Source organism: Microtus pennsylvanicus, chromosome 18 (genome assembly GCF_037038515.1).
Source record: "Microtus pennsylvanicus isolate mMicPen1 chromosome 18, mMicPen1.hap1, whole genome shotgun sequence".
Classification (NCBI taxonomy): Eukaryota; Metazoa; Chordata; class Mammalia; order Rodentia; family Cricetidae; genus Microtus; species Microtus pennsylvanicus.
In genome coordinates this window covers 7,031,931-7,056,163 of record NC_134596.1, presented here as the reverse complement: position 1 = coordinate 7,056,163, position 24,233 = coordinate 7,031,931, and the positions used below count along the sequence as shown (strand labels likewise).

The 24,233-nt window shown below is 44.3% G+C and overlaps 1 protein-coding gene across 2 annotated transcripts in view; it reads left to right on the top strand.

Moving 5' to 3' along the window:
• Window positions 1-24,233, top strand: part of Nell1 (neural EGFL like 1) — a 793,214-nt gene that overhangs the window by 145,899 nt on the left and 623,082 nt on the right. For both annotated transcript variants that reach the window (XM_075952299.1, XM_075952298.1), the window contains exon 5: window positions 23,658-23,754. In XM_075952299.1, coding sequence (XP_075808414.1) covers window positions 23,658-23,754 — 97 coding nt within the window. The remainder of the gene's footprint in view (window positions 1-23,657; window positions 23,755-24,233) is intronic.

Genomic DNA, 24,233 nt, shown 5'->3' with positions numbered 1-24,233 from the left:
GCCGGTGGCATCTTATACAGGTTTGGATCCTTAATACAGCTTACACAGGAGTGTGAAGTCTGGTTCATGGTCCCCTCTCCGGTTTCATCTTGTTCTTCCCTTCTTGGTTTTCCAGCCTCAAGTTCCTCTGCTTCTTTGGGTGAAGCGTAGTGGCTTAGGCCACTGGATCCTCATACATGACATTTCTGAAATGCTGGGTTTACTCTTGTTTATTCTTAACTGTCAAGATAGTGTTTTACATAATATAGAGTTCATTTTCTACCAAGTATTTTTTCATAGCCATCCATCATCTAGAGTGTGTGTGTGTGTATGTGTGTGTGTGTGTGTGTATACACGTGCCACAGTATACAAGTAGAGAATGAAGGACAGTTGTTGGAATCAATTCTTTTCTTCCAGCATGTGGGTCCCGGGAGTCCCAGGAGCCTAATTCAATGGTGTGGGAGAATTGTCTGCATACTGTCAATCTGTTTATTTTAAATAAATGCTGATTTGCCAGGCAGGAAGTATAGGCGGGAAAACTAGACAAAAAGTAGAGGTGGAGCAAAGAGAACAGGAGTATTCTGGGAAGCAGGAAGCTCCCTTCGCCATTCCTGCACAGACTACCGAAAAGCAAGAGGTGATCTGCCCGGCTGAGAATGGTACCAAGCCATGTGGCTAACATCGATAAGAATAATGGGTTAATATAAGCTACAAGAGCTAATAAGAAGACTGAGTTAATGGGCCAATCAGTTTTAGAACTTATGGAGATCTCTGTGTGATTTACTTTGGGGCTTGCCGGCTGTGGGGTATCAGGCAGGACAGAAACCCCAACAAGCATGCCCCTCATGTTACAACTCAAGTTATCAAACTTGGTGGCACGTACTTTTATTCTCTGAACCATCTTGTTATATTCTGCTTATTTGATTGGTCTCTGTCCAGGTAACGAGGACGCAGAAGGCTCACTTTTGCACCCACTAATGCCTCTCACAGAGTAGTCACCAGAGCTACTCAGATGTGTTCACTGATGTTAGGATAGATGACTAGCTGGACGAGATGCTCCTGGTGTCTATTCTTGGCATCTCGTCTATGTGCCTAGCCTTCCAGATAGTTATAGCAGTTAAGTCTTCTTTCTTTTATTGCTCCCTCCTTGTCTGTCCATCAGATTACTCATTCAGGGTTGTATTGAGGACCAAGTGAGAACCTGTATGTGCGTATGTGCTGTAAATTTTGGTGTGCATCACACTCCTCGTGTGTAAGCACGGGGGAAAGTGGAGAGGAATGGTCCCAGCCTTTCTGCTTTGGCATTTGTGGTGCTGGCTTATTCCAAAGGAGGCAGTTAATTAACATCCAGCCTGTGGTGCTTTCTGGGCCTGATTCACAGCGCATGGTGAGCCACGGTGCCCTGGTCTGCAGCTGAATTTACACATGGCCTGTGTTGGTGGGATTTCTGGCAGGCATGAAGTGGGTAATTTATAGATGGAACACAAGCATAAACCAGTCACAGGTGAGAGCGAGAGATGTGTGCCCTGGGGTGGAGTGGAGGCAGAGCTGGGCTCGGTTGTTCTGTTCGCATGGTGGACATGTCAGCCCTGAAAGACCCCAAGTCTGTTTCTTAAAACTGCAGAAATCTTTAATAAATAAATAAATTAATTAAAAAAAAACCCTGCAGCTGATGGACACAGCAGAGCTTTGTGTGGAGCCGAGGGTGACCCCTTGTAGATGGTGTCATCAACATCGCACACACAGTTTCATAGATCATTGTTGTGAGGCTCGATGGGTGTGCTCTTTGGTTTTTTAAATGATAAAAGGCATAAGGTACTTAAAGCTACCAACTGTGCCTTTAATCCCACTGTGGAGAAGTGGTTATTTTTGAATAGTTATTTTTTTCTCCTTTCTCTAGGTTTCCTTTTTCCTTGAAGTATACAAACACATTTTTTTCAATAGTGAGATAGCATCACGCATACGGTTCTTCAACTGGCCTTTTCATTTAACAGAATATAATCCTGCTAGACTCTTGATCTGCGGCAGGCGCCCATTCAGGAGGAATGAGGCTGCTGTGGCTCTCGTAGGATAGTCTAGGCAGTTTGGCCCCTTGGCATTCAGTTGCAAGCTTGCAGCTGCCTGATTTGGGCCTCATACGCCCGGCTTGCCTGTCACATACAGCGGGGACTACCGAAACAGCCAGGAGGCCAGGAGCCCTTGCTCTTAGGTCACGATATCCTATTTTAGCCATGCAGTTAGGTGAGGCCATGCGGGTGGATGGCTGAGATGGGAGCAACAGCGTGAAAATGGCGTGTGCTGAAGCTTGTGTGTCTTAAATAGAGGTGCCCTGCTAGACCTGACGTTGTGAGGAGAAGTCAAGCTAGTATTGTTCAAGGTGAGATGTTAGGTTAGCAGCAAAGTGTAGTTTAGTTTAGGGGTTAAGAACAAACATGTTTGGAGTTGGATGGAAATGAGTTTCAATTCTGTCTGTCTGTCTTTCTATCTCTATCTCTATCTATCTGTCTGTCTGTCTTTCTATATGTATATATATATATTTCACTTAATATATGTGCTTTAGTGGGAGATGGATAACCATAGCACCTTCTACATGGGTTTTTAAGAATTAATTGTGATAGTTTATGTCTAGCATCCTTAACAATAGACAATAATGGCATAAATAAGAGTATGCAACAAATAATAGATTTAGGCGAGGCCGTGGCAGGGATGTTTGTAGTCTAGATACTAGAGCTGGGAATGGGTCCTTTGTGTTCTTTGACTCTTCATACCCAGCATTGTCTCTAGATGTTTATCCTGGCAAAAGAGACAAAGCTTGCCATGCTGTCATTGGCCAATCATCTTCCCTTCCATGGTGTGTGTGTACAGTCCTATCAATAGCTCAACTTCATTCCTAGAAAGACTTAATACATGCTCTAGTGTTAATGCTTAGTAACACCAGGAAGGGCCTTGCTTGTCTGAGCAAAGAAGAGGTGAGGAGGAGACCAAACAATACAGGTGCCTGGTGAATCAGACATCGATTTTATGCATGGCTGTTGCTGCTGCAGAGTCATTTTGAAAGGCCACGGTCCAACCCCATCAGCCTCGGTACCATTTGTTTGGCCTTCTCTTTGGAAATCTGGCTTCATCTTTATCTATCCATTGCACATACTCCCTCATAAGCCACTGGAACACAGACACGTATTCCTTGTAAGTACCATGATGGGTGGATCTTGGGTTAGAGTTAAGATGAACCTCCTGGAGCCTTCTGTGTTTACTCTCATCTCCCAATACTCTTCCCTTCTTGGCACATTGTCCTCTGGCTTCTGAGAGCATCTTCTCTGCATGCCCACCTATTCGGGCAGATTCTCTGTTTGCTGACCCTGGAGCTCTGTGGTTCCTCTGGCAGCTGCACTCTGTAGCATCCTTGCTGACAGGCAAGAGCATGACCCTAGCTGGGCTGCACTCTCTCATCTTGACTCCTTGACAAACCTCGGCATTTCTGCTTTCCTGCTGTGCTTCACCTGTGTGTTAGATCCTGGTCAGTGTGGCGGGATCCTGCTTTTCCAGCCTCAAGTCAGGGCAGCAATGCTTTGGAATTTGATATCTGAGATGGGCTTAGAGTTTAACTCAGTTAAAAACCAGAGTAGTAAATGAATGCAACCTTTACAGTACCCATAAAACTGGTAAACATGCAAATGATGAGACAGAGCCTGGCTTTGAAGCTCATGCCTGCTAAGCACCTCACGGGAAAGGTGACCCAGCGTTGGCAAGATGAACGGTCACTTGGATTGACCAAAATACCACCTCTTTCAAAGCAGAGCATGCCTAAGTTTTACCTGCAGTCATCCCCCCAGGGGAAGGGGTTGGGATGGAGGAAGTGATCTGGGAGTGTCTTACATTTGCTTCTCCAGAAACACCCTCTGCCGTCTCGTCTTCTCTCTGCCCTGTCCTGTAGGCTGTCTGGGTTTCTCCTGAAATCTTGTATTAGCAGGAAGGAGAGGCAGGAGCTGGGAGGAATGGAGAGACCATTTATTTGCCTAGTTCCTCTGTAGCGCCACTGCAGCCTGCCCACATCCCTTGTTTTTTTTTTATTTATTTATTTAAGATTTCTGTCTCTTTCCCGCCACCGCCTCCCATTTCCCTCCCCCTCCCCCAATCAAGTCCCCCTCCCTCGTCAGCCCAAAGAGCAATCAGGGTTCCCTGCCCTGTGGGAAGTCCAAGGACCACCCACCTCCATCCAGGTCTAGTAAGGCCCACATCCCTTGTTAAAGGCCACAGGCTCTAGTCAAGTTTCTTGACCTTTTATACCCAGGAAGATAAGAGGTCATGCAGTGCCCTTAGCATTTCGCAATTGTCAGGGCACCATACCATCCCTTTACACTTACTTAGCAGGCGGTGCTTAGTTGTGTAAACAATCCTTTTGCTATATATTTATCATATTAACGATCCCCTTATTATAGATTGACCATTACTGTTGTCTTGTCTTCACTATATCTATGAACTGGGACTCATAAAGATGGCAGTTGAAGTTTGTCCAGGACACTCAGGCCAGTCTTCTCACAGGGATACTTGGACCTCCAAGCTCATTGCTGCACTATTTACAACAGTTAAGCTATAGAATCCGCTCAGGTGTCTGTCAAGAGAGGAATGTATATCACTGTCTTTTCAAATGATCAAATCTTAGCTCTTCCCAGTCAGGATACTGCATGTTACAGAGCATGCTCCGGCCTCTCCACTCTATCTGTGCCTTTGGGTGTGTTTTTACCCCTTCCCGTGAGCATTGAGCTTATCATCAGAACTGCAGGGTGTCAGTAACACTTGCTTGTGTTTACCACACCAGCAGGGAACTCAGGGAGCAAACACTCCTAACTGTGCACAAAGGAGGCATTTGCATCACTCTGCCAGGTCAGGAGCTTGAAGGAGACACCAGGGAAGGTGCAAGGCTGCACGCCCTCCCCCATTCTCTCTGCAGTGTGCAGAAAAGCACCTTTGACAAGAGAATGAGCCAACAGATAGTTTTTCAAAGCCGATTTCACAGGATCTCCGCTTCCATTTACTGGATTCCATAGAGCTGCTCATTAGAAACACAGACAAGTTATTCTGCTGTGAGAGCATCCTCTTTTGAGATGGAGTCCATGACGAGGCCTTGGGGAAATAGAGCTATGTGGTCAGAAAAGGAGAAAGTATTAAAACAGTGCCGAGATAAAGGAGCTGCAAGTTCAACCCCGGAGTCTCTGTTTGCTCATAGGGTACGTGACACTTGATAGGAGTAAGCTGTCTTGTTTGTGTCCCTGGGCATCTGACTCTGTTTCCAAAGAGAAAGGGCATAGTACGTACCATGGGCATCTTGACTGGACTGCAAGAAGGCTGTGGCCACCTTGGCAAGGATCATTCTTTATCACACCCTTCCAGACACTGCCTTTCAAAGATTCAGCATCCCATGCAATGGCCTTTGTCACTTCCTGACCTATTTGCAGTCTCTTGGTAAGTCTTTGCCTTACTTTGTGCCCCTAATGGAAACTGTTGGTCTCTTCCACTTGTTTGGTTTTAATGATGACTACTTGACATCAGGTACATTCTTGGCCTGGATTAGGTACTCAGCAATATTTGTTAAATGGATAAATGAATTAATACAAGTAATTTTTAGCGAGATGGACATAAACCACAATTCTAAAGGTGCAAACTACTCAAGGTACTTATAAGGAAAGAAACTGATCACCTGTTGAAGGACTGGGGATGTGTTAATCATCAGGAACTGATCACCTGTTGAAGGACGGGGTGTGTGTTAATTGCAGTGGAAATGGGGAAGACAGAGTGAAGAGCAGCTGCAGAGATTGCCTTTATGGAGGAGCTCTTCTGCAGTTTCCAGTGTTCTCCCTTTGCCCATGTGACTTATGCAATAGTTATATTTATGTAAAGCAGGCCTAAAGTCATAGCTCAGTGGCAGAGTACTTGCCTAGCATGTGTAAGTCCCTGGGTTTGATCCCCACCAACCAGAAGTAATAAAAGGTAGTAAGTGACTGTGGTGAGTTGAATCAGAATTACCTTCATGAACTCATCTGCTTGAATGTTTAGTCATCAGGGAGCGACACTATTTGAGAAGGATTAGGAGGCATGGCCTTGCTGGAGGAAGGGTGTTACTGCACGGGGGCTTTGGTATTTCAAAAGGCCATGCCAGGTCCAGTTTCCACCCTGCCACCTGCTTGTGGATCAGAATATAGCTTTTGACTACTGCTTAGCACCATGCATGGGACCCTGCCATGACAGTAGACTAGAATTCTGAAACTGAAAGTAATCCCCAATTAAATGGTTTCTTTTATAAGAGTTGCCTTGATCATGGTATCTATTCATGGCAATGGAACAATGCTTAAGGCAGTGACCCCATGTCAAGAGTTTAATTAAGGCACTGTATGGACTTTTTCTGGCACATGGCAAGAACAGTTTTTAATTGTTATTATTGTTGCAAGTAAGAAAAACGGGATGTGGAAGAGGGAGAAAGGGAGAAGGAAAGTTTACTGAATAAGATTGAGTATGAATCCTGGGAGACGGGAGAGACGACCTGGGCCCTTCCTTTGCTGCTCAGTTCTGCAGGACCTTGTCAGGAACCCCCTGTCTCCAGGAATCACGTGCAAAGTGAAGGCTTTGAACTTGATGACTTCTGTGCCCTTGAGTTGCAGTTAGTGCATAGGGTTGGGTCTGGAGGAGACACAGTATTGTATGTGAGACACTGCGCAATGCATGCGGGAGGATGGTATTGCTCCGTTTCATTCCCCCCCCCCCATTATAACAGGTTATTAAGAGAAAGAATAGCATATTACCCATGACACTTCTACCCTGATACACACGTAGCACGGGACTCGAATGGCTGTATGCTTGCTTCACTGATTGATTTGGTGGAATGTTAGTACTGGAAAGAGTTTTATTGGGTTCAAAAGAGAAGGGCAAAGCAAAGAATAATTCCTCTTTTAAAAAAACTTGGTCGTCTTGGACATGTTTTCTGCTCTCATCTTCTGTCCTTCAGGAAAGAGACTTTGGAAATGCCTGGAAACAGTCCAATTGGTCAAGCGCTTTCTATGCAAGCCTAGAGACCTGAGTGAGATGTCAGAGCCCACAAACAAGCTGAGCACAGTGAGGTCACACTTGTGGTGCTTGTGCTGGGGAGGAAGAGTTGGGCAGACACTTGGAGCTTGCTGGCCAGACGGTTTAGCCCATGTGGTTAGCTCTAGGCCACGAGCAACCCGGTCTCAAAACAAGGTGTGTGGAAACCGAGGGAACAACATCTGAGGTTCTCCTTCTGCCTCTGCATGGGTGCATATAGATGTGCATGAAACACACACACACACACACACACACAGAGAGAGAGAGAGAGAGAGAGAGAGAGAGAGAGAGGGGGGGGGGGGGAGGTGGTGGGAGGGAGAAGGGATGATAGAAAATAATGAATAATGAAGAAAAACAGGGAAGAAAGAAATATGATTTCTCTAAGTTTCCTCTGTCCCAGGCTATACATGTAGCTCATTTTAAAACTTCAGAACATTCTTGAGACATGGCAGCTAAGATTTTCTAAAGAACCTTCATTTCCACCTTGATTGTGAGGTGGTAGGATCGAGGATGGGTAACCTGGTTGAGAACCCGAAAGTGGAATTCGATAAGATGAGGTGGAATGGCAGCCTGGGCCTGCATGACTCCAAGCCACTATAATGGTTTTGTGATCCTTCAGAGGTCCTTACTGTGCATTTCTCCCTCTTTCTTCACACCTTCAGCATCCCATCCCCTCTCCTGTACTCCATCCATGAACTTGCTTCTTGTATCACCCAGGAAACACATAGGCAGAGCCCACCTGGGTCTGTGCTGTGGCTTCTGCTTCCTGTTCTTTCCCTGCTCCTGCCTAGAACTCATCTTCCTTGACCCAGTAGCCTCTCGCACAGACTCTCTCCAGCATTCTCTCTCCCTTCCGAGTTCTGATCGCAGGCGCATCTCAGGCAGTGTGTTTACATTTGCCCTTGTATGTGGGTAAAACTGTCAGCTCCGTCCCCCCTCTATCCGATGTCCCCATTTCTCTGCTCTCTGTAAAGCAACCCCAAAGCTTTTAAATGCTGTCTGCACTTCCCTGTTTCCCCGTGTCTCATTTCATCTCAAGTTTTTCCTCCTCAGTCTTTGGTTTCTATAATTGCTTCAAAGGTCACCAATTCTCTGTGTTAATTCTTTATCTTTTTGGTTTTGTCAGTTCTTTTCATTCTACCTAGAAGTCCCTTTCTTCAGAATTCTTCCCTGGGCTACTGTGAAGTCTGTCACTCACAACCCCATGCTCCAAATTAACAGTCAATTCTATTAATTTTAGCTTTGTAGTATATCAGGAATCTTTCGCGCTTCCCACTGCGAGCCCGCTCCCAGCTCTCACCCGTGCTTTTGTGATGGTCTACAGACTGCTTCCACATTCCTTCCCATCCCAAGTCCATTCTTAACCCTACTAACCAGGGTCATCCATTTGAATTAGATACCATCAGTCGTCCACTCAAAATTCCCTGGAACTTTCCATTTCACTTGAAGTAAAAGGCTGAGCTATGGACGGCTGGTCTGCTGACCTAGGGTGACCTAGCTCCTTGATGCTGTGTCCCAAAGTACTCCTGTGCTGTCTCTCAGCCTTCTGCTCTACTCCCAGACTCAGCTGGATCCTAGAGCCTTGCTGTGTCCTCACCATTCTAGACCCATTATAGACTCCTACCCTCAGTCTTTTATGTGTGACATTTGTTCTCTCTCTCTCTCTCTCTCTCTCTCTCTCTCTCTCTCTCTCTCTTTCTCTCTCTCTTTCTTCCTCTCCCAGTGTCTCTCTCTGTCTGCATGTGTGCATCTCTGTGTGTCTATCCATGACTTGTTTCTTCGTTTCCTCCGAGTCTTTATTCAGATGCTCCTGTTTCTCCATGAAATCACCCAATACATCCTTCCCTCATCACGCTGTAGCTCTTGTGTTTCCTGCTTGCCCTTTTCATATTGCCTATATTTTCAGTCTCTCCTTGTTGACACTACCCTAAGAGGGCAGCCATTCTTCAGCAGGCGTGACCATGCTAAACCATCATGAATACTAGTTACCTGCAGAGGGGAAACAGGGGTCACCATACCCAGCCCAAACCAAGCCAGAACACACCAGATATTCTCCTTCAAACAACAACCCGTTTCAACTCTTCTATCAATCTAGTTTGAAAATTCTGGCATATCAATTTAAATGTTTTATCTTATTTTTTCTGAAAACCTAATAATTGTACCTATTGATAACAATAGGTAAAAGATAACATTTCAATGCGGTCATATGTGACATGTACTAATCAGATCAAGGTACTTTTGATCATTAGTTTTAAAAATGATGTGTGTGTGTGTGTGCTCACGCACGCATGTGCGTGTCCACAGGCACTTCCATGTGTGTATGGAGGTTAGAAGATGACTTTCTGGATCTGTTTCCTCCTCACAATATGTAGGTCCTAGAGATTGAACTCAGGTTTGTCTGGCTTGGTGGCAAGCACCCTCTCTCGGTGAGCCATATTCCTGGCTCCCTTTGAGCTCCTCACGTTTAGTTCTTTATAAAATAAGACAGGTTTTTGTGAACAATAGTAATATGGGGGGGGCACTGAAGCCTTTTCCTGTTGTACTTTGGTACCCATTCTTCAAATCCTTGTTCCTTGCTCTCTGACTCCCTTTCTGAATATCTAGTAGTGACTCGTTTAGTCTCTTTTATGTTACCTTTTATTTGTTTGTCTGCTTTGGCTCCACATATAAGAATAAACATGTGGCATTTGCCTTTATTTTTTTCTGCTTTTTTAGTTTTCACCATCTCCTTCAGTTCCAAATATTTGGGTGATGGATGACTGATACGAAGCGGAAGGAATAAGGCAGTTTATCCACTGGGTCTGACTGTACAGGCTGTATGGAGAAACTATGCAGAATAACACAGTAGGAATGTCAAGAGCAAAATTAAGTGAAAGAGAAGCCCCTGTTCTTGAGCATGCGTTCTGTTGCAAGACCTGGGTTAGGTCCTGGCAATGGCAAGGCAAATAAGAACCGAGTTATTATCCAGTTATTATTATCCAGCTGTCTGCAAGCTTCTGTTTGTATCACAGGGTGTTTGTGAGGTAGGCATAGAGCATATAGCGGACATGGCATCTTATCTCCCATGTGCATTGCAAGTGAGTTCCTGTTTTATTGCGGGAGCTTCATTGGAGTACCGAATTGTTTGACATCTGATCCATTTTCTTTCCTACACACTCTAACATTACCTAGAAGGTTTTGATTCTCCAAAGAACAGGATATCAATCCACACACCTATGAACACCTGATTTTTGACAAAGAAGCAAAAATTATAAAATGGGAAAAAGAAAGCATATTCAACAAATGGTGCTGGCATATCTGAATATCAACATGTAGAAGAATGAAAATAGGCCCATATCTGTCACCATGCACAAAACTGAAGTCCAAATGGATCAAAGACATCAATGCAAAGCCAACCACACTGAACATCATAGAAGAGAAAGTGGGAAGTAAATTTGAACGCATGGGCACAGGAGACCACTTCCTAAATATAACCCCAGCAGCACAGACGCTGAGAGAAACAATTAATAAATGGGACCTCCTGAAACTGAAAAGCTTCTGCAAAGCAAAGGACATGGTCATCAAGACAAAATGACAGCCTACAGAATGGAAAAAGATCTTCACTAACCCCACGTCAGACAGAGGTCTGATCTCCAAAATACACAAAGAACTCAAGAAATTGACCATCAAAAGAACAAATAATCCAGTAAAAAAATGGGGTATAGACCTAAACAGGGAACTCTCAAAAGAGAAATCTAAAGTGGCTGAAAGTCACTTAAGGAAATGCTCAACATCCTTAGCCATCAGAGAAATGCAAGTCAAAAAAAACTCTGAGATTCCATCTCACACCTGTAAGAATGGCCAAGATCAAAAACACTGATGACAACTTATGCTGGAGAGGTTGTGGGGTAAAGGGAGCACTCCTGCGTTGCTGGTGGGAGTGCAAGCTGGTACAACCCCTTTGAATATCAGTGTGGTGATTTCTCAGAAAATTAGGCAACAACCTTCCTTAATACCACTTTTGAGTATATACCCAAAGGATGCTCAATTGTACCACAAAGACGTGTGCTCAACTATGTTGATAGCAGCATTGTTTGTCATATCCAGAACCTGGAAACAACCTAAATGCCCCTTGAGCAAGGAATGAATAAGGAAAATGTGTGGTACATTTACACAATGGAGTTCTACATAGCAGAAAATTTTATATCTTGAGATTTTCAGGCAAATTGATGGATCTTAAATACATCATACTGAGTGAGAAAACTCAGACCAGAAAGACAATTATTATATGTACTCATTCATAAGTGGCTTTTAGACAAAAAGCAAAGAAACCCAGCCTATGATTCATAATCCCAGAGAACCTAGACAATAACGAGGACCCTAAGAGAGACATACATGGATCTAATCTACGTGGCAAATAGAAAAAGGCAAGATCTCCCTAGTAAATGGGAGCATGGGGACCACAGGGTAAGGAGCTGGCGTGGTTTGTTCAAAGCTACGCCACACATGGGCTGAGTCTAGCATTTGGAGCAGAGCCCTTCTGCCTCTCGGATCGACTTCTATCTATAACTGTCCTTCAGAATGACTTCTCTTATTAGTATTTTTTCCTTTCTTCTGCCTTCTTAATTTTTTTTTATCACTCAGTTTGGTCTTGGGAACGTGTATCTTAATCACAGGCTTATTTGAGGCATGTCTGAAAACACTTTGGGTTTGTACCCTGTCGTCTGAACATAAAGAGGCCAACAAGACAAGGGACAATTAAAACGAGAGTAGAGGCTAGTCATCTCAGTGGTTTTCTTGTTATTAGCTGTGAATGCCTTATCAGAGATGGGCCATTATAGTTTAAATGGTGAGCAGAGTTTGAAAGGGGTTTGAAACTTCATCAGACACTTCCTGCTTCAAGTTGTAGCCCATTGTTTTCCAGACTCCAATTTCTTCCTCTACAACGAACAATAACTTTTTGATTAAACAGCTGGCAGTTACTATTGAATGCTTCACATTTAATAACAAAGTCTTCCCTCAGAACAGGAAATTTTATCTAAATTGCTTTGCTCTTCTTGGTGACTGAACTTCTAAAGTCTGACAGGACTGATAGCAAGGAAAAACAAAAATTTCATTCAAGAAGACGATGATTACTTTAGAAAAGAAACAGCCTCGAACTAAATGAATAATTCAGAGTACATGCTGCAAAGCAGAAGTCAAGGCGTACGCGTTGTCCGCTCTGTAAACATTATTAAAAAACAATCAAGTTTGTATTGACACATTTATATTGGCAAGACCACAGACAGCAGCTGAAAGAAGAAGAGACCATGAGAAGCAGCGTTGTAGGAAGGACTTTCTTGACCGGATTCTGTCTTCTTCATGGGGGCATCTTCCATTGCCTGCTTAGGAAGGTGTGTTCTGCACCAGGCTACATGATAACCCCTCATCTATTAGCTTCCACCCCAGCCTCAGCCCTTCCTTCCTTCCTTCCTTCCTTCCTTCCTTCCTTCCTTCCTTCCTTCCTTCCTTCCTTCCTTCCTTCCTTCCTTCCTTCCTTCCCGATGGTACTTAACTTTTGGTCTACTCGCTTGGGACCTTGGCAGAAAGGAACCGATAGACACCTAAGGGTCATTCTCCAGAGCTGCACAGTAGGGCAATGAGAAGTCAAAATGAACCAGGAGGAACAAATGGAGACCATCCATCTCACGGGAGTTTATATTTCTTTTTATTAAAAGTTTGAAGTTAAAAATAGGATTGTATCATTTCCCTCTTCCCATTCCTCCCTCCAAACCTCTACAACACCCCCTTCCACACCAGGTACCAGGTCTTTTTCACGTCATTGCCTCTTTTTCTTTAATTGTTGCTATAGTTACTTGGGTATATGTAGCACTATTGTCTGTCTGTCTGTCTGTCTGTCTGTCTGTCTGCCTATCTACTCACCTGTCATCAAGCTCCCCATTTACCACCTATGTAACAGTTGCTAGTGGATATTATCCGGGGAACTCTTTGATTTCTTTGTATATTTCATAAAAGATAGGATGAGGAAGGGGTTTTTCCTTTTTTTTTTCTAATTCTCCCTCCCCCCATTAGTCAAGTAGAAAAATCTCTAGAAGTGGTCTTTCAGTGGGGAATACCCTACTTTCATATTTCCAATTCCTCCTTGGACATGGTCTTATACCAGGCTCTAAGGACTGAGTTACAAGCTTCCTTTGGCTGAGGTAAAACCGTGTCAGTGATGTATTAGGGTTTCCATGCAGATCCAACCGTTGTGTGGTGACAGACAAGCCAGGTATCTGCCAGAGATTGTCTACAGGAGACCAGGCTGGTACCTGTAAGTCTGATTTCTGAGTGGCTTAGAAATTGCCATTTTTAACAAACTCATGAAGTTCTTCTATGGCCTAGCCAAGTTTGGATATTACCAAGAGGCCTTCCATTCAAAGTACATTCAAATTCTACAAATTCAGCCTTCATCAAGAGTCCCAGAAGGAGCCAAAGACAATGGGTTATGTCTTGATATTCAGAGATACTAGCATTTGGGACCAGCGTGTAGGCTTGCAGACTACGGCTGTGTAAAAACATAAAGGATGGGGGTGAGGAAGAGAGAGAAATTTTTTGTTCTTTACCATGGGTACTAGACCCTGCCATATTCCAAACAACACGAGTTGTTTGAAAATGTCAATCACCAGGCCTTTGGGGAGCTCTGCTTTGCTCTGGGAAGCTTCAAGCTGTTGCGTGAGGAAGTGTACCCTTTCACTGCTGACAGATGGCTCTTGGATGCTTGTATATTAATGTAACAAGTAGCAGACGGAGGTGGGATCAGAAGACTTCCAATGTCCTGATAGTCCCTGCTACCCCTATATGTCCTCTATGAACAGCAGGCCTTTAATCTGTTGTAGGAAGACCACTTACATCTTCACCTCCGGGGACAGAAAGACAGGTGACATGAGCAGCTAGCTGGGGTATCATTAAGCACTGTGCACAGTACATTTTGTCTGGACCCATGGGAAAGATGGCAGCACTGGGCGTGGCCTCAAAGTGTGGCGGGGTGGCTCTGTTGACAGAGTGATTTGGGGGCTCAAACTCAACTCTCCTTCACACTGTGACTTCGGAGCTCTCCTTACTCATAAAGACTGAGAGCTGAAGTGGGGAGCGAGCTTATACAGTAGAGCCAAGTGGCTTCCGTGAGGGTGTTGGCAGTTTGTCTGAAAACACTTCAAACTAGAGGATCTTTTAGGTTATTTGGTGAAGATAAGAACATCTCTTTTCCTTAATAACACTAATAACATTGCACTTATAAAAAGCATTTACAGCCTCATGAAATACTTTGCAGACTATTTGCTGGGTATTTACAGAACATCTGTGGAAGAGGGAGTGCTGCTGTCTAAAGCACCTGGGTGTGGTGGTGCGCCTGGAACTCCATCACCTAGGAGATGGAGACAGGCAGACCCAAAGTTCAATGTCATCCTCAGCTACGTGGTGAGTTTGAGGTTAGCCTGGACTACATAAACTATGTTAATATAAAATGCATGGTTGAAAGCTCTGAGGTGCGGTAACTTCCCCTAGGTCGCAAAGTGTGAACCAGAGAGGTAAGACATAGCCAGAGGCTTGCTGACTCTAACCCAGATGCTCCTTCTCTGTCTCCCAATGTTTCTGTCGTCTACCAGCTGTGTGTTTTCCTCTGCAAGAGCAGAATCCACTTCCGAGAAGAAGGCAGTGCCATGTGGTAAAGGTTTGAATGTTGCTGTTACCATCCATGTCAGAAAAGCCTTTTCACCTTCGTGAGCATGTCATTTGAGCAGACTGGGTGCCTGGTATTAAGATTATTGCAAGAATTATGAAGTATGTACACTTACATACGATAGCTGGAGCTCACTCAAAGTTTGCTCCTGTGGCTTTTGAGGCAAAGACTCTTTCTCTCTGAGTTTGATGTTAATGTGCTCAGCGGCAATGTTCTGCAGAGACAGGAGGATCATGGATGCCAGCCTGTCTTTCTCTGTGCCTGTTGTTCTGACTGCTAGGAAATCCATCTTATCTTGAGCTAAAACTACACTGTTATCGTTCACCTAGTAGCGCATGTATTAGTTGCTTGTCTTGTTGCCCAACAAGAGCAGCCTAAGGAAGGGAAGGGTCATTTGACTCAGAGTTCGAGGGAAGGACTCTTATGTTGGGGCAGGCATGGTGGCAGGACTATGAGACAGCTGGGCATATTGGAGCCACCAACAGGAAGCAGGGAGAGGTGGACACTGGGACTCAGTGGCTCACAAATGCATTATTTGCTCTGTCTAAGAGCTTAGCCTGTGGGATATGCTACCCAGAATCAGGCTGGGTCTTCCCATCTCAAGTAATCTAATCTTGGAAGTTCCTCACAGACAATGCGCAGAGTTTGCCTTCTAGGTGGTTCTAGATCCTATCAAGTGGACAGTATAAATCATCACAGTGCACATTTCACTCCCTTGAGCTTGAGCCCCTGGAGCAAATTTAGCTCCTCTCCAGGGCTCCTTCCTCGTATTTGAAGACTTTGCCATGACCACCCATCAGCCTTCTTCAGACTAAGCCCTTGTCCTTCAGCCATTCATTCCTTTATTGGGCTCCCAGGTCCTTCACCTCCTTCTCAAGAGTGTCTATTTATTTTGCAAGTCCCGAGAATGACACATGATTATCTGAGCTGATTAACTCAGATTGGAATCATTACCTTCTCACAGTCCAGTTTAAACTCCCAGTATCCTTTGGACAGTCTGAACTCATGCAATGAAAGAGAGCCAAGACCTGGCCCCGTGAGTATGTCTGTCTACTCTTGGCTCTCCTACAGTTTAAGAGGCTTGTATTTACTAAGTACAGCTGCTTTCAGTATTAAATTTCATCTCTAGTTGACCCTGATTTCTGCCTATTAATGTCACCTTTAATCCCGATAATGTTGCATCAAGTCTCTTGTGACTAAAACCGTAACACCAGCTTCATAGTTCCCCACAGATTCAAGAAACACTGATACTGCCAAGTCACAGATAAAATTCTAAATATGACAGAATTACTTGACCTCGTTATTTGACATTGATCCACAAATCCAAAGCGTTTTAGGTTGACTCTGGCTTATGAACTCCGGAAGAGAGAAAGTGTTGGGAAGAAGTGATGGGAGAAGGGCTGGTGGAGTGGCCTGGTTTGTAAAGTGCTTACAGAACCCGAGTTCACGCCCTAGCACCCACATTAAAAGCCCAATGCGATGGTTTGCCCTTGTAATCTCAGAGCAGGTGAGGCACAGGGAGAGGTTCTCTATGTACTTCATGGCCAGCCAGCCCAGCCTAATCAGTCAGCCTCTGGCCAGTGCAAGATACTATCTCAGCATTGTGGGCATCAAGAATCATGTTAATGATAGATGGACACCCTTTGTTTCTCTTGTTGCCCTCAAAAACCTGTTACGCTCACAGGCCATCAGGAGAAGGTGTGTGTGTGTGTGTGTGTGTGTGTGTCTTTCATAGTCTAAGGCAGAAGCCAGGTTAGTGTGTGCCAGGTCTCCTATCACCACAGCAGCGGGACATCTGGAGCAAGTGATCCTATGTTCTGCGGAGGAAACTCCCTAGGGAGTGCCTTGACATTCCTCTGGGAAGAGGATGCTCTACACAGCAAAGCAGGGTTGGGGTAACCTCCCTCCTCAGGAGTGCACGGAAGCTTTTCTTCTGGTGGAGGCGAGGCTCAAGATCAATGTCTTCATTCAGCGCCTTATTAGGACTTCATCATGTCTTAGTAAACAGGGATGTAGCAGGTATCAATTCATTTGCTTTACACTGGAAACTCGTTCTCCTGTGTAATTGGGACAGGTAATGGGGCTCCCTCAGAGGTCTCTCCTCATCCAGGGAAAGAAATCCCCGATTTCCCTCCTGTGTTGTGCCGTCCAATCCTTACATTGTGCAGTGTTGAGTCCCGAGGGCTTTGTTTGCAAAACAGGAAATGCAAGGTTTCCATTGAATACATACTGGTCTTTTAAGCAGGAGGATGTTCTTGTTTAAAGTCACATAACGAGGGCTGTTCCTTCTTGATGTGAGCCGTGGGGTCCCATGGCTGATTTTCTCCAGCCTGTCAGTTACCCTCAGTGGCTTGCTTTTCTAAGGCAGGGTTTATGTTTGACTGGATAGCTAATTTCGCATGGCGTTGTTAGAAATATGAGGCTTACACTTTATACTCCTGATAGATGCTAATGGCGTGCCCAATTCCCATCACCCCCCAAACCACTTAATAGTCAGCACCTTGGTGAGTGGCTCAAGTGAGCTCAAAGCCTCAGATGCAGGACTAAGGGGGAATGAGGTTTGTCTGCAGTCAAAAGAAGGGGTAGGTTTCAGATGGGTGTAGAGTACCGCGTTATTTGTGCCAGACTAGGAGAGTGTGATAAATTTAGTAAAAAGCAAAAAAGATTTACATGATCTGGAGAGAAACTGCAGCGCTATTTGGGATGATGAGAGCGTAGCCAATGAAAGCTCTAAATTACTGGCTTATCAGAAGGGTGGCTCTTGATCTAATTAATTTTCAAGTTGCCCACTGTTTCTCCTTCTTTCTGAAATACAGCTATCTGGCTTCCCTGTTGTGGCAGCATGACTTCCTGACAGAGTTAAATTTGCTACCCCTTCTCTTTTCTGGCTGGAAAACAATGAGAAGCGTTTGTCTTGTTTCTCTCCAGCTTTGCGTGTAAATCTCACGAGGTGGAGATGGCACAGGAAGACGAGAGGAAGGGACGATCGCATCTCTCTGACTTTATTTATTTTCCCAAAGGGTTATCTGCATAATGCAAAGTGCCTCTCCTGACGAACTCTTTTCTCAGTCTGAATTATCCAGTTTCATGAATTGCTTATCATGACTTCTGCCTTGGTGGCTTTCACAACTATCTATCTTCTTCCAATCGTGAAGATTCAGGAAGCATTCTGTCATTCAGTCATTCAAAGAAGATATCTACGCTGGCTAGGTAGTCTTCTTGACACTGGAAATGCCCACATGAAAATGACAAGTTCTCTGCTTTAAGGAGTCCCGTGGGAGGACAGAGTCAATGAGCAGAGCACCTGTTTTGCAGCAAAACAAGCTAAGTGCCGGAGAGTGACTAGGTGGCTAGGAGGTGCTCTGTAGAGGGCTATCAGGGAGGAGCTCTCAGTAAATGGCACAAAGGAGCAGACACAGGGCTGGGTCCCGAGATCGAGGCTCCACTCCATCCATACCCTGCCCAGGATGGAAGCGATGGTCATCAGGACCTGAGGAACAGCTTGAGGGTGAACACCTGGGCCAAGGTCAGTAGAACAACCAACTTCCTCCTTGGTCTGGAAAGGGAAGCCCAACTGTGACCAGGACCTTAGAGACACTAGTGTGTTGTGGAGGTCCAATTGTTATCAGTCAAATGATGGTGAGGGATTCAATGGGTCATTCTAGCAGATTCCAGAGATCAGTAAAGAACCAACAATGGAGACAGTAAAAAGCCATACAAATAATGCAATGTGTTTAAGGCCGCTTATTCTGAAAGCTTTTCTCTGCAAATCGTCTCAGTCTAGCAAATTGTCTCAGCGAGGCTGTAGAGTGACCTGTCTCAGTCACAAGAAATTCCCCCTTCCTTCTAGATGAGTCAGTCAAGTGAGGACTTGTAATTTATTTGGATAAATTGTACTTTCATGTTGCTATTTTAGAAAAAGACATTGGCTTGTCATGTGACGTGAGCATGCATCAGGATATGCAGCCCCTCCCTCAGAAGTCTAGATACTTCCGAGTGATCTCAGGCTCGCCGTCCCTGCACTTCAGTATTTTCTCTAAAGATATTTATGGGCTCTGTGTTTCTGTGTTCTAACTTTTTGGGAAGCAATAACTTGGCTATGGTTTCTGTAATGGCATCTCTTCATTGAATATATAAACAGGCGGTGCAGGAGAGTGGCCACAGCCTCGAGTTCAAAGTTTATCACCTACGAGCTATGGCACCATGCTATGGCTATTCGTCGGGCTGATGTCCTTTATGCAGAGTTTGCAGTTATTTAAGCTCCCCGGTGTTTCTATACATGCATTCACATGCATTCAATGTGCCGATTCTGCCTGCTGCACGGATTCTCTAGTGAGTCTTGCCTTTTGGAAGACGTTGGTTGCCAGGAAGGGAGCATCTTGCACTTCTCCGTGGCTTGAAGAGGAGACTCTGGTGGGGACATAGAACATTGGCACACCACACCAGTGTGGTGTGCATAGCCTGTGGGTCACCTGGTCCTGGAGGGCAGTGACAGACCTCCAATATTTGCTTCCGCCGCTGTTTCTAAGGTACCGGAGTTGCCGTGGTGAGAAGACGGGCAGGATGGGAAGTTGGTCTTTTTGATTATTTCATCCTCCATGCAGTCATGCGCTCTACTCATATTGGCTAAGGCCTCCGCCCAGCTCAGCGAGATGGGCTGGGAGTATATTAACTATAAGGAAGAGAGCACCTGCCCCAGAAACTCCTCTCCCCCTGACAGAGGCGGATGCTTGGCAATGCAGGCGAAGGCAAACAGCTTGACAACATTTTCAATTTATTAGTAAGACAGCCTTGTAGAAAATTATGCTTCTGCCCCTTCCTCCAAATACAGTGGTCTCCATTTCTTTCTACGCTGTTTCGTATCCACCAATGTTAAACATAATTTTTCCATCGTTATCTCCCCAGCACATAAATAACTTTTTATTTTATGTCCTCTGCAGAAAATTATTTTGTATATATTTTTCCGTTTTCACAATCTGCATATTTATCATTTTTAATGACTATAGTAAATTCTTAGAAGCTGGTATATTTTATAATGTATGCTTTTTGCTCTTTTGTTGTTACTTGGCTTGTTTCTAGTTTTTTTCCACTATATTGCGCTGGGAACCCTTTAAGAGGAAGTATGTAATATATTGTTCTAAAGCAGCTTTGACAAATTGTTTCATCCAAAAAGGTTCATTCAACACATAGAAAAGATTGAATTCCTGTGAAGAAAACATAGCCTATCTTCTGAAGGGAAATGTGTATCTCCCTAATTATGTTTTGAGTTTCCATTTATAATGGAAAGATAATTAGTGCAAAAAGCCCTGATGTGAGGAACAAGACAAGGATGTCTGCTCCCTCCATACCTCTCCAATATAGTGCTTGAAGTTCTAGCAATAGCAATAAGACAACATAAGGAGATCAAGGGGATTCGTATTGGAAAGGAAGAAGTTAAGCTTTCGTTATTTGCATATAATATGATAGTATACATAAGCGACCGCAAAAACTCTACCAAAGAACTTCTACAGCTGATAAACACCTTTAGTAATGTGGCAGGATACAAGATCAACTCCAAAAAATCAGTTGCCTTCCTATACACTAAGGATAAGGAAGCAGAGAGGGAAATCAGAGAAGCATCACCTTTCACGATAGCCACAAATAGCATAAAATATCTTGGGGTAACTCTGACCAAGGAAGTGAAAGATCTATTTAACAAGAACTTTAAGTCTTTGAAGAAAGAAATTGAAGAGGACACCAGAAAATGGAAGGATCTCCCTTGCTCTTGGATTGGGAGGATCAACATAGTAAAAATGGCAATTCTACCAAAAGCAATCTATAGATTCAATGCAATCCCCATCAAAATCCCATCAAAATTCTTCACAGATCTGGAGAAGACAATAATCAACTTTATATGGAAAAACAAAAAACCCAGGATAGCCAAAACAATCTTATACAATAAAGGATCGTCTAGAGGCATTACCATCCCTGACTTCAAACTCTATTACAGAGCTACAGCATTGAAAACAGCTTGGTATTGGCATAAAAACAGAGAAGTCGACCAATGGAATCGAAGAGAAGACCCCGAGTTTAACCCATAAACCTATGAACACCTCATTTTCGATAAAGGAGCTAAAAGTATACAATGGAAAAAAGAGAGCATCTTCAACAAATGGTGCTGGCAAAACTGGATGTCAATCTGTGGAAGAATGAAAATAGATCCATATCTATCACCATGCACAAAACTCAAGTAAAGGTGGATTAAAGTCCTCAATATCAGTCCGAACACATTGAACCTGATAGAAGAGAAAGTGGGAAGTACTCTACAACACGTGGGCACAGGAGACCACTTCCTACTTATAACCCCAGCAGCACAGACATTAAGGGCCTCATTGAATAAATGGTACCTCCTGAGACTGAGAAGCTTCTGTAAAGCAAAGAACACTGTCACTAAGACAGAAAGGCAACCCCCCGACTCTGAGAAGGTCTTCACCAACCCCGCAACTGACAAAGGTCTGATCTCCAAAATATATAAAGAACTCAAGAAACCAGACCGCAAAAGGCTAATCAACCCAATTATAAAATGGGGCACTGAGCTGAACAGAGAACTCTCAACAGAAGAAGTTCAAATGGCCAAAAGACACTTAAGGTCATGCTCAACTTCCTTAGTGATCAGGGAAATGCAAATCAAGACAACTTTAAGATACCATCTTACACCTGTCAGAATGGCTAAAATAAAAAACACCAAGGATAGCCTTTGCTGGAGAGGCTGTGGAGAAAGGGGTACACTCATCCATTGCTGGTGGGAATGCAAACTTGTGCAACCACTTTGGAAAGCAGTGTGGCAGTTTCTCAGGAAATTCAGGATCAACCTACCCCTGGACCCAGCAATACCACTCTTGGGAATATACCCAAGAGAGGCCTTATCATACAACAAAAGTATATGCTCTACTATGTTCATAGCAGCATTGTTTGTAATAGCCAGAACCTGGAAACAACCTAGATGCCTTTCAATGGAAGAATGGATGAAGAAAGTATGGAATATATACATATTAGAGTACTACTCAGCAGTAAAAAACAAGGACTTCTTGAATTTTGCATGCAAATGAATGGAAATAGAAAACACTATCCCCTGAGTGAGGTAAGCCAGACCCAAAAAGAGTAACATGGGATGTACTCACTCATATTTGGTGACTAGCCGTAAATAAAGGACATTGAGCCTATAATTCGTGATCCTAGAGAAGCTAAATAAGAAGGAGAACCCAAAGAAAAACATATAGGCATCCTCCTGAATATTAACCTTCATCAGGCGATGAAGGGAAGAGACAGAAATCTTTAATAAATAAATAAATTAAAAAAAAAAGCCCTGATGTGTTTCATGTTCCTAAAGATGGTTTGCACACAGTCTTCCAAACTGCAGGCTTCTGGAGATGCAGTTATGAGCTGCGCAGTTTGGGCAAAAGGCTGTGGGATGACAGCACCCACGGAAACAGTTTCGCTGTCTTTCCCTTTCCTTGGACAACTGGAAGGCTTCAGTTCTACATTTTCCTTCTGAGACCCTTTTAGAGAAACACTTTGCCCTCCATCTCCCCAGGGGGCCATGAGCTCCACCGTAGTGCGGAGGTCCTGACACACAGGCAGAGTGAGCCGAGGAAGGAATGGGAAAAGCAGGAGTAGATTAGGCTCTCACTTGGAACTGAAATGCACAGCTCTCTCCATCTCACCCCATTGAGAGTCCTCTGGGCTCCCAGCACTGTGATGCTAATCTTGGCGGTCAATCTGACACGTTTGGAAAGAGAGAACCTCAGTTGAGGAATTGCCTCCATCAGATTGGCCTTCTGGACATGCCAGTGGGGACATTTTCTTGATTAATGATTGATGTGGGCCATTGTGGGTGGTATTGTCCCTTGGCTAGTGGGCCTGGGCTGTATAAGAGAGGAAGCAGACTGTGCCTGCGAGCCATCCAGTAGGCACTGTTCCACTGTGATCTCTGCTTCCAGCTTATGTAAGCCAAAGAAACCCATGCATCCAAGTTGATTTTTGTCATAGCAAACTAGAACAGGAGCTGAGTGATACCTGCCATGGGGAGAATGGAGGCTTTTTACCAGCTGGTCTCAAGAAAGCACAGATTTTAATATCTCTCCCTGACTACCTGGTGTTGGCACGGAGGAACCAGGGTGGTCAGTTGTTCCTGAAATCCTGTCCTCTGTTAGTTCGGCTGGGACATGTTGCGTGTCACAGGTTGCCGACTTCGGTTTCATGTAGCAGGACTGTATGTATCTATTTGTTCAAAGCTCGTTGCTTTATTTTCCTGTTACCCATTGTGGCATTTGGAGTACAAGGCAGGTTTAATGAGTACTTTGTGATTGAGTGCCGGTGGGATGTGTTGACAGGCAGTTGTCCAGTCCTTTACAGGTCTCTCCTGGGTGTTGTAGAAGTGACCGGTGGCTGGATCTCCCAAAACTAGAGTGAAACATTTACCTCCATTACCTGGGCATTGGAGTCAGAGGGATGAGGGCTTTAGCATAGTTCTATACATGGACTTTATCCCTGTTGGATGCACACGGTGGACTGGGCATGCTTACATTCTCTCTCCCTCAGCTCATTGACCTGTAACATGTGGATAAAATCACTTACCTCTGAGTTTGTGCAGGGGTAATTGCTCAGCATGGACATTCAAAATACTGTCTTCTTATTCACACTCCCACCCAGTGGTAAGGAAGATATGGAAGGCATGAGTTGCCTAGACAACGTGGCCAGTACGGTCATGAAGATGATCTCTGGTCATGGTATCTGCCATTTAAAGTATGCCATATATTAACCTCTTCAAACTAGCAGCTGTGTATAGGTATGCATCCTGCATGACACCTCTGGGTTCTGCTTTAAGTTCCTCTATTAGCAACTATGTTCTTTGTTCCTACAGGATCTATGAGCGTGTGATAGACCCTCCAGAGACCAACCTTCCTCCAGGAAGCAATCTGTGGCTTGGGCAACGGAACCAAAAGCATGGCTTTTTCAAAGTAAGCTCTGATTTTCATGTATTTTGAAAAAGGCTTAACTTTCTTTTTATGATTTTAAGTAGAATGGAATTAAGTCACTTCCTCCTTTCCTCTTCAGCTTCTCTCACGGTCCCTTCAACTCTCCTTCTCGAAATCTTGGCCTGTTTGCCTTTGATAATTGTGCTGGTTTGAATGAGAATGGCTCCCACAGACTCCTGTACTTAAAGTTGGTTCTTAGTTGGTGGGTCTTTTGGGGAATATTAAATGTGAGGGTTTATTGGAGGAAGTATGTCACTAGGTAGGGGTAGGTTTTGGAGAAGCCCAGGCCATTCTCAGTAAGTTCTCTCGTTCTGTCTAGTGTTTGTTGTCTCAACAAGTAAATTGTCACCTACTTACTGCTCAGAGCCATGCCTGCTACCATGTTGCCTATTATGGACTCTACTGCCATTTGGAAGTGGGAGCCCTAAATTAGATGCTCTAAGTCGCCTTGGTCACTAGAA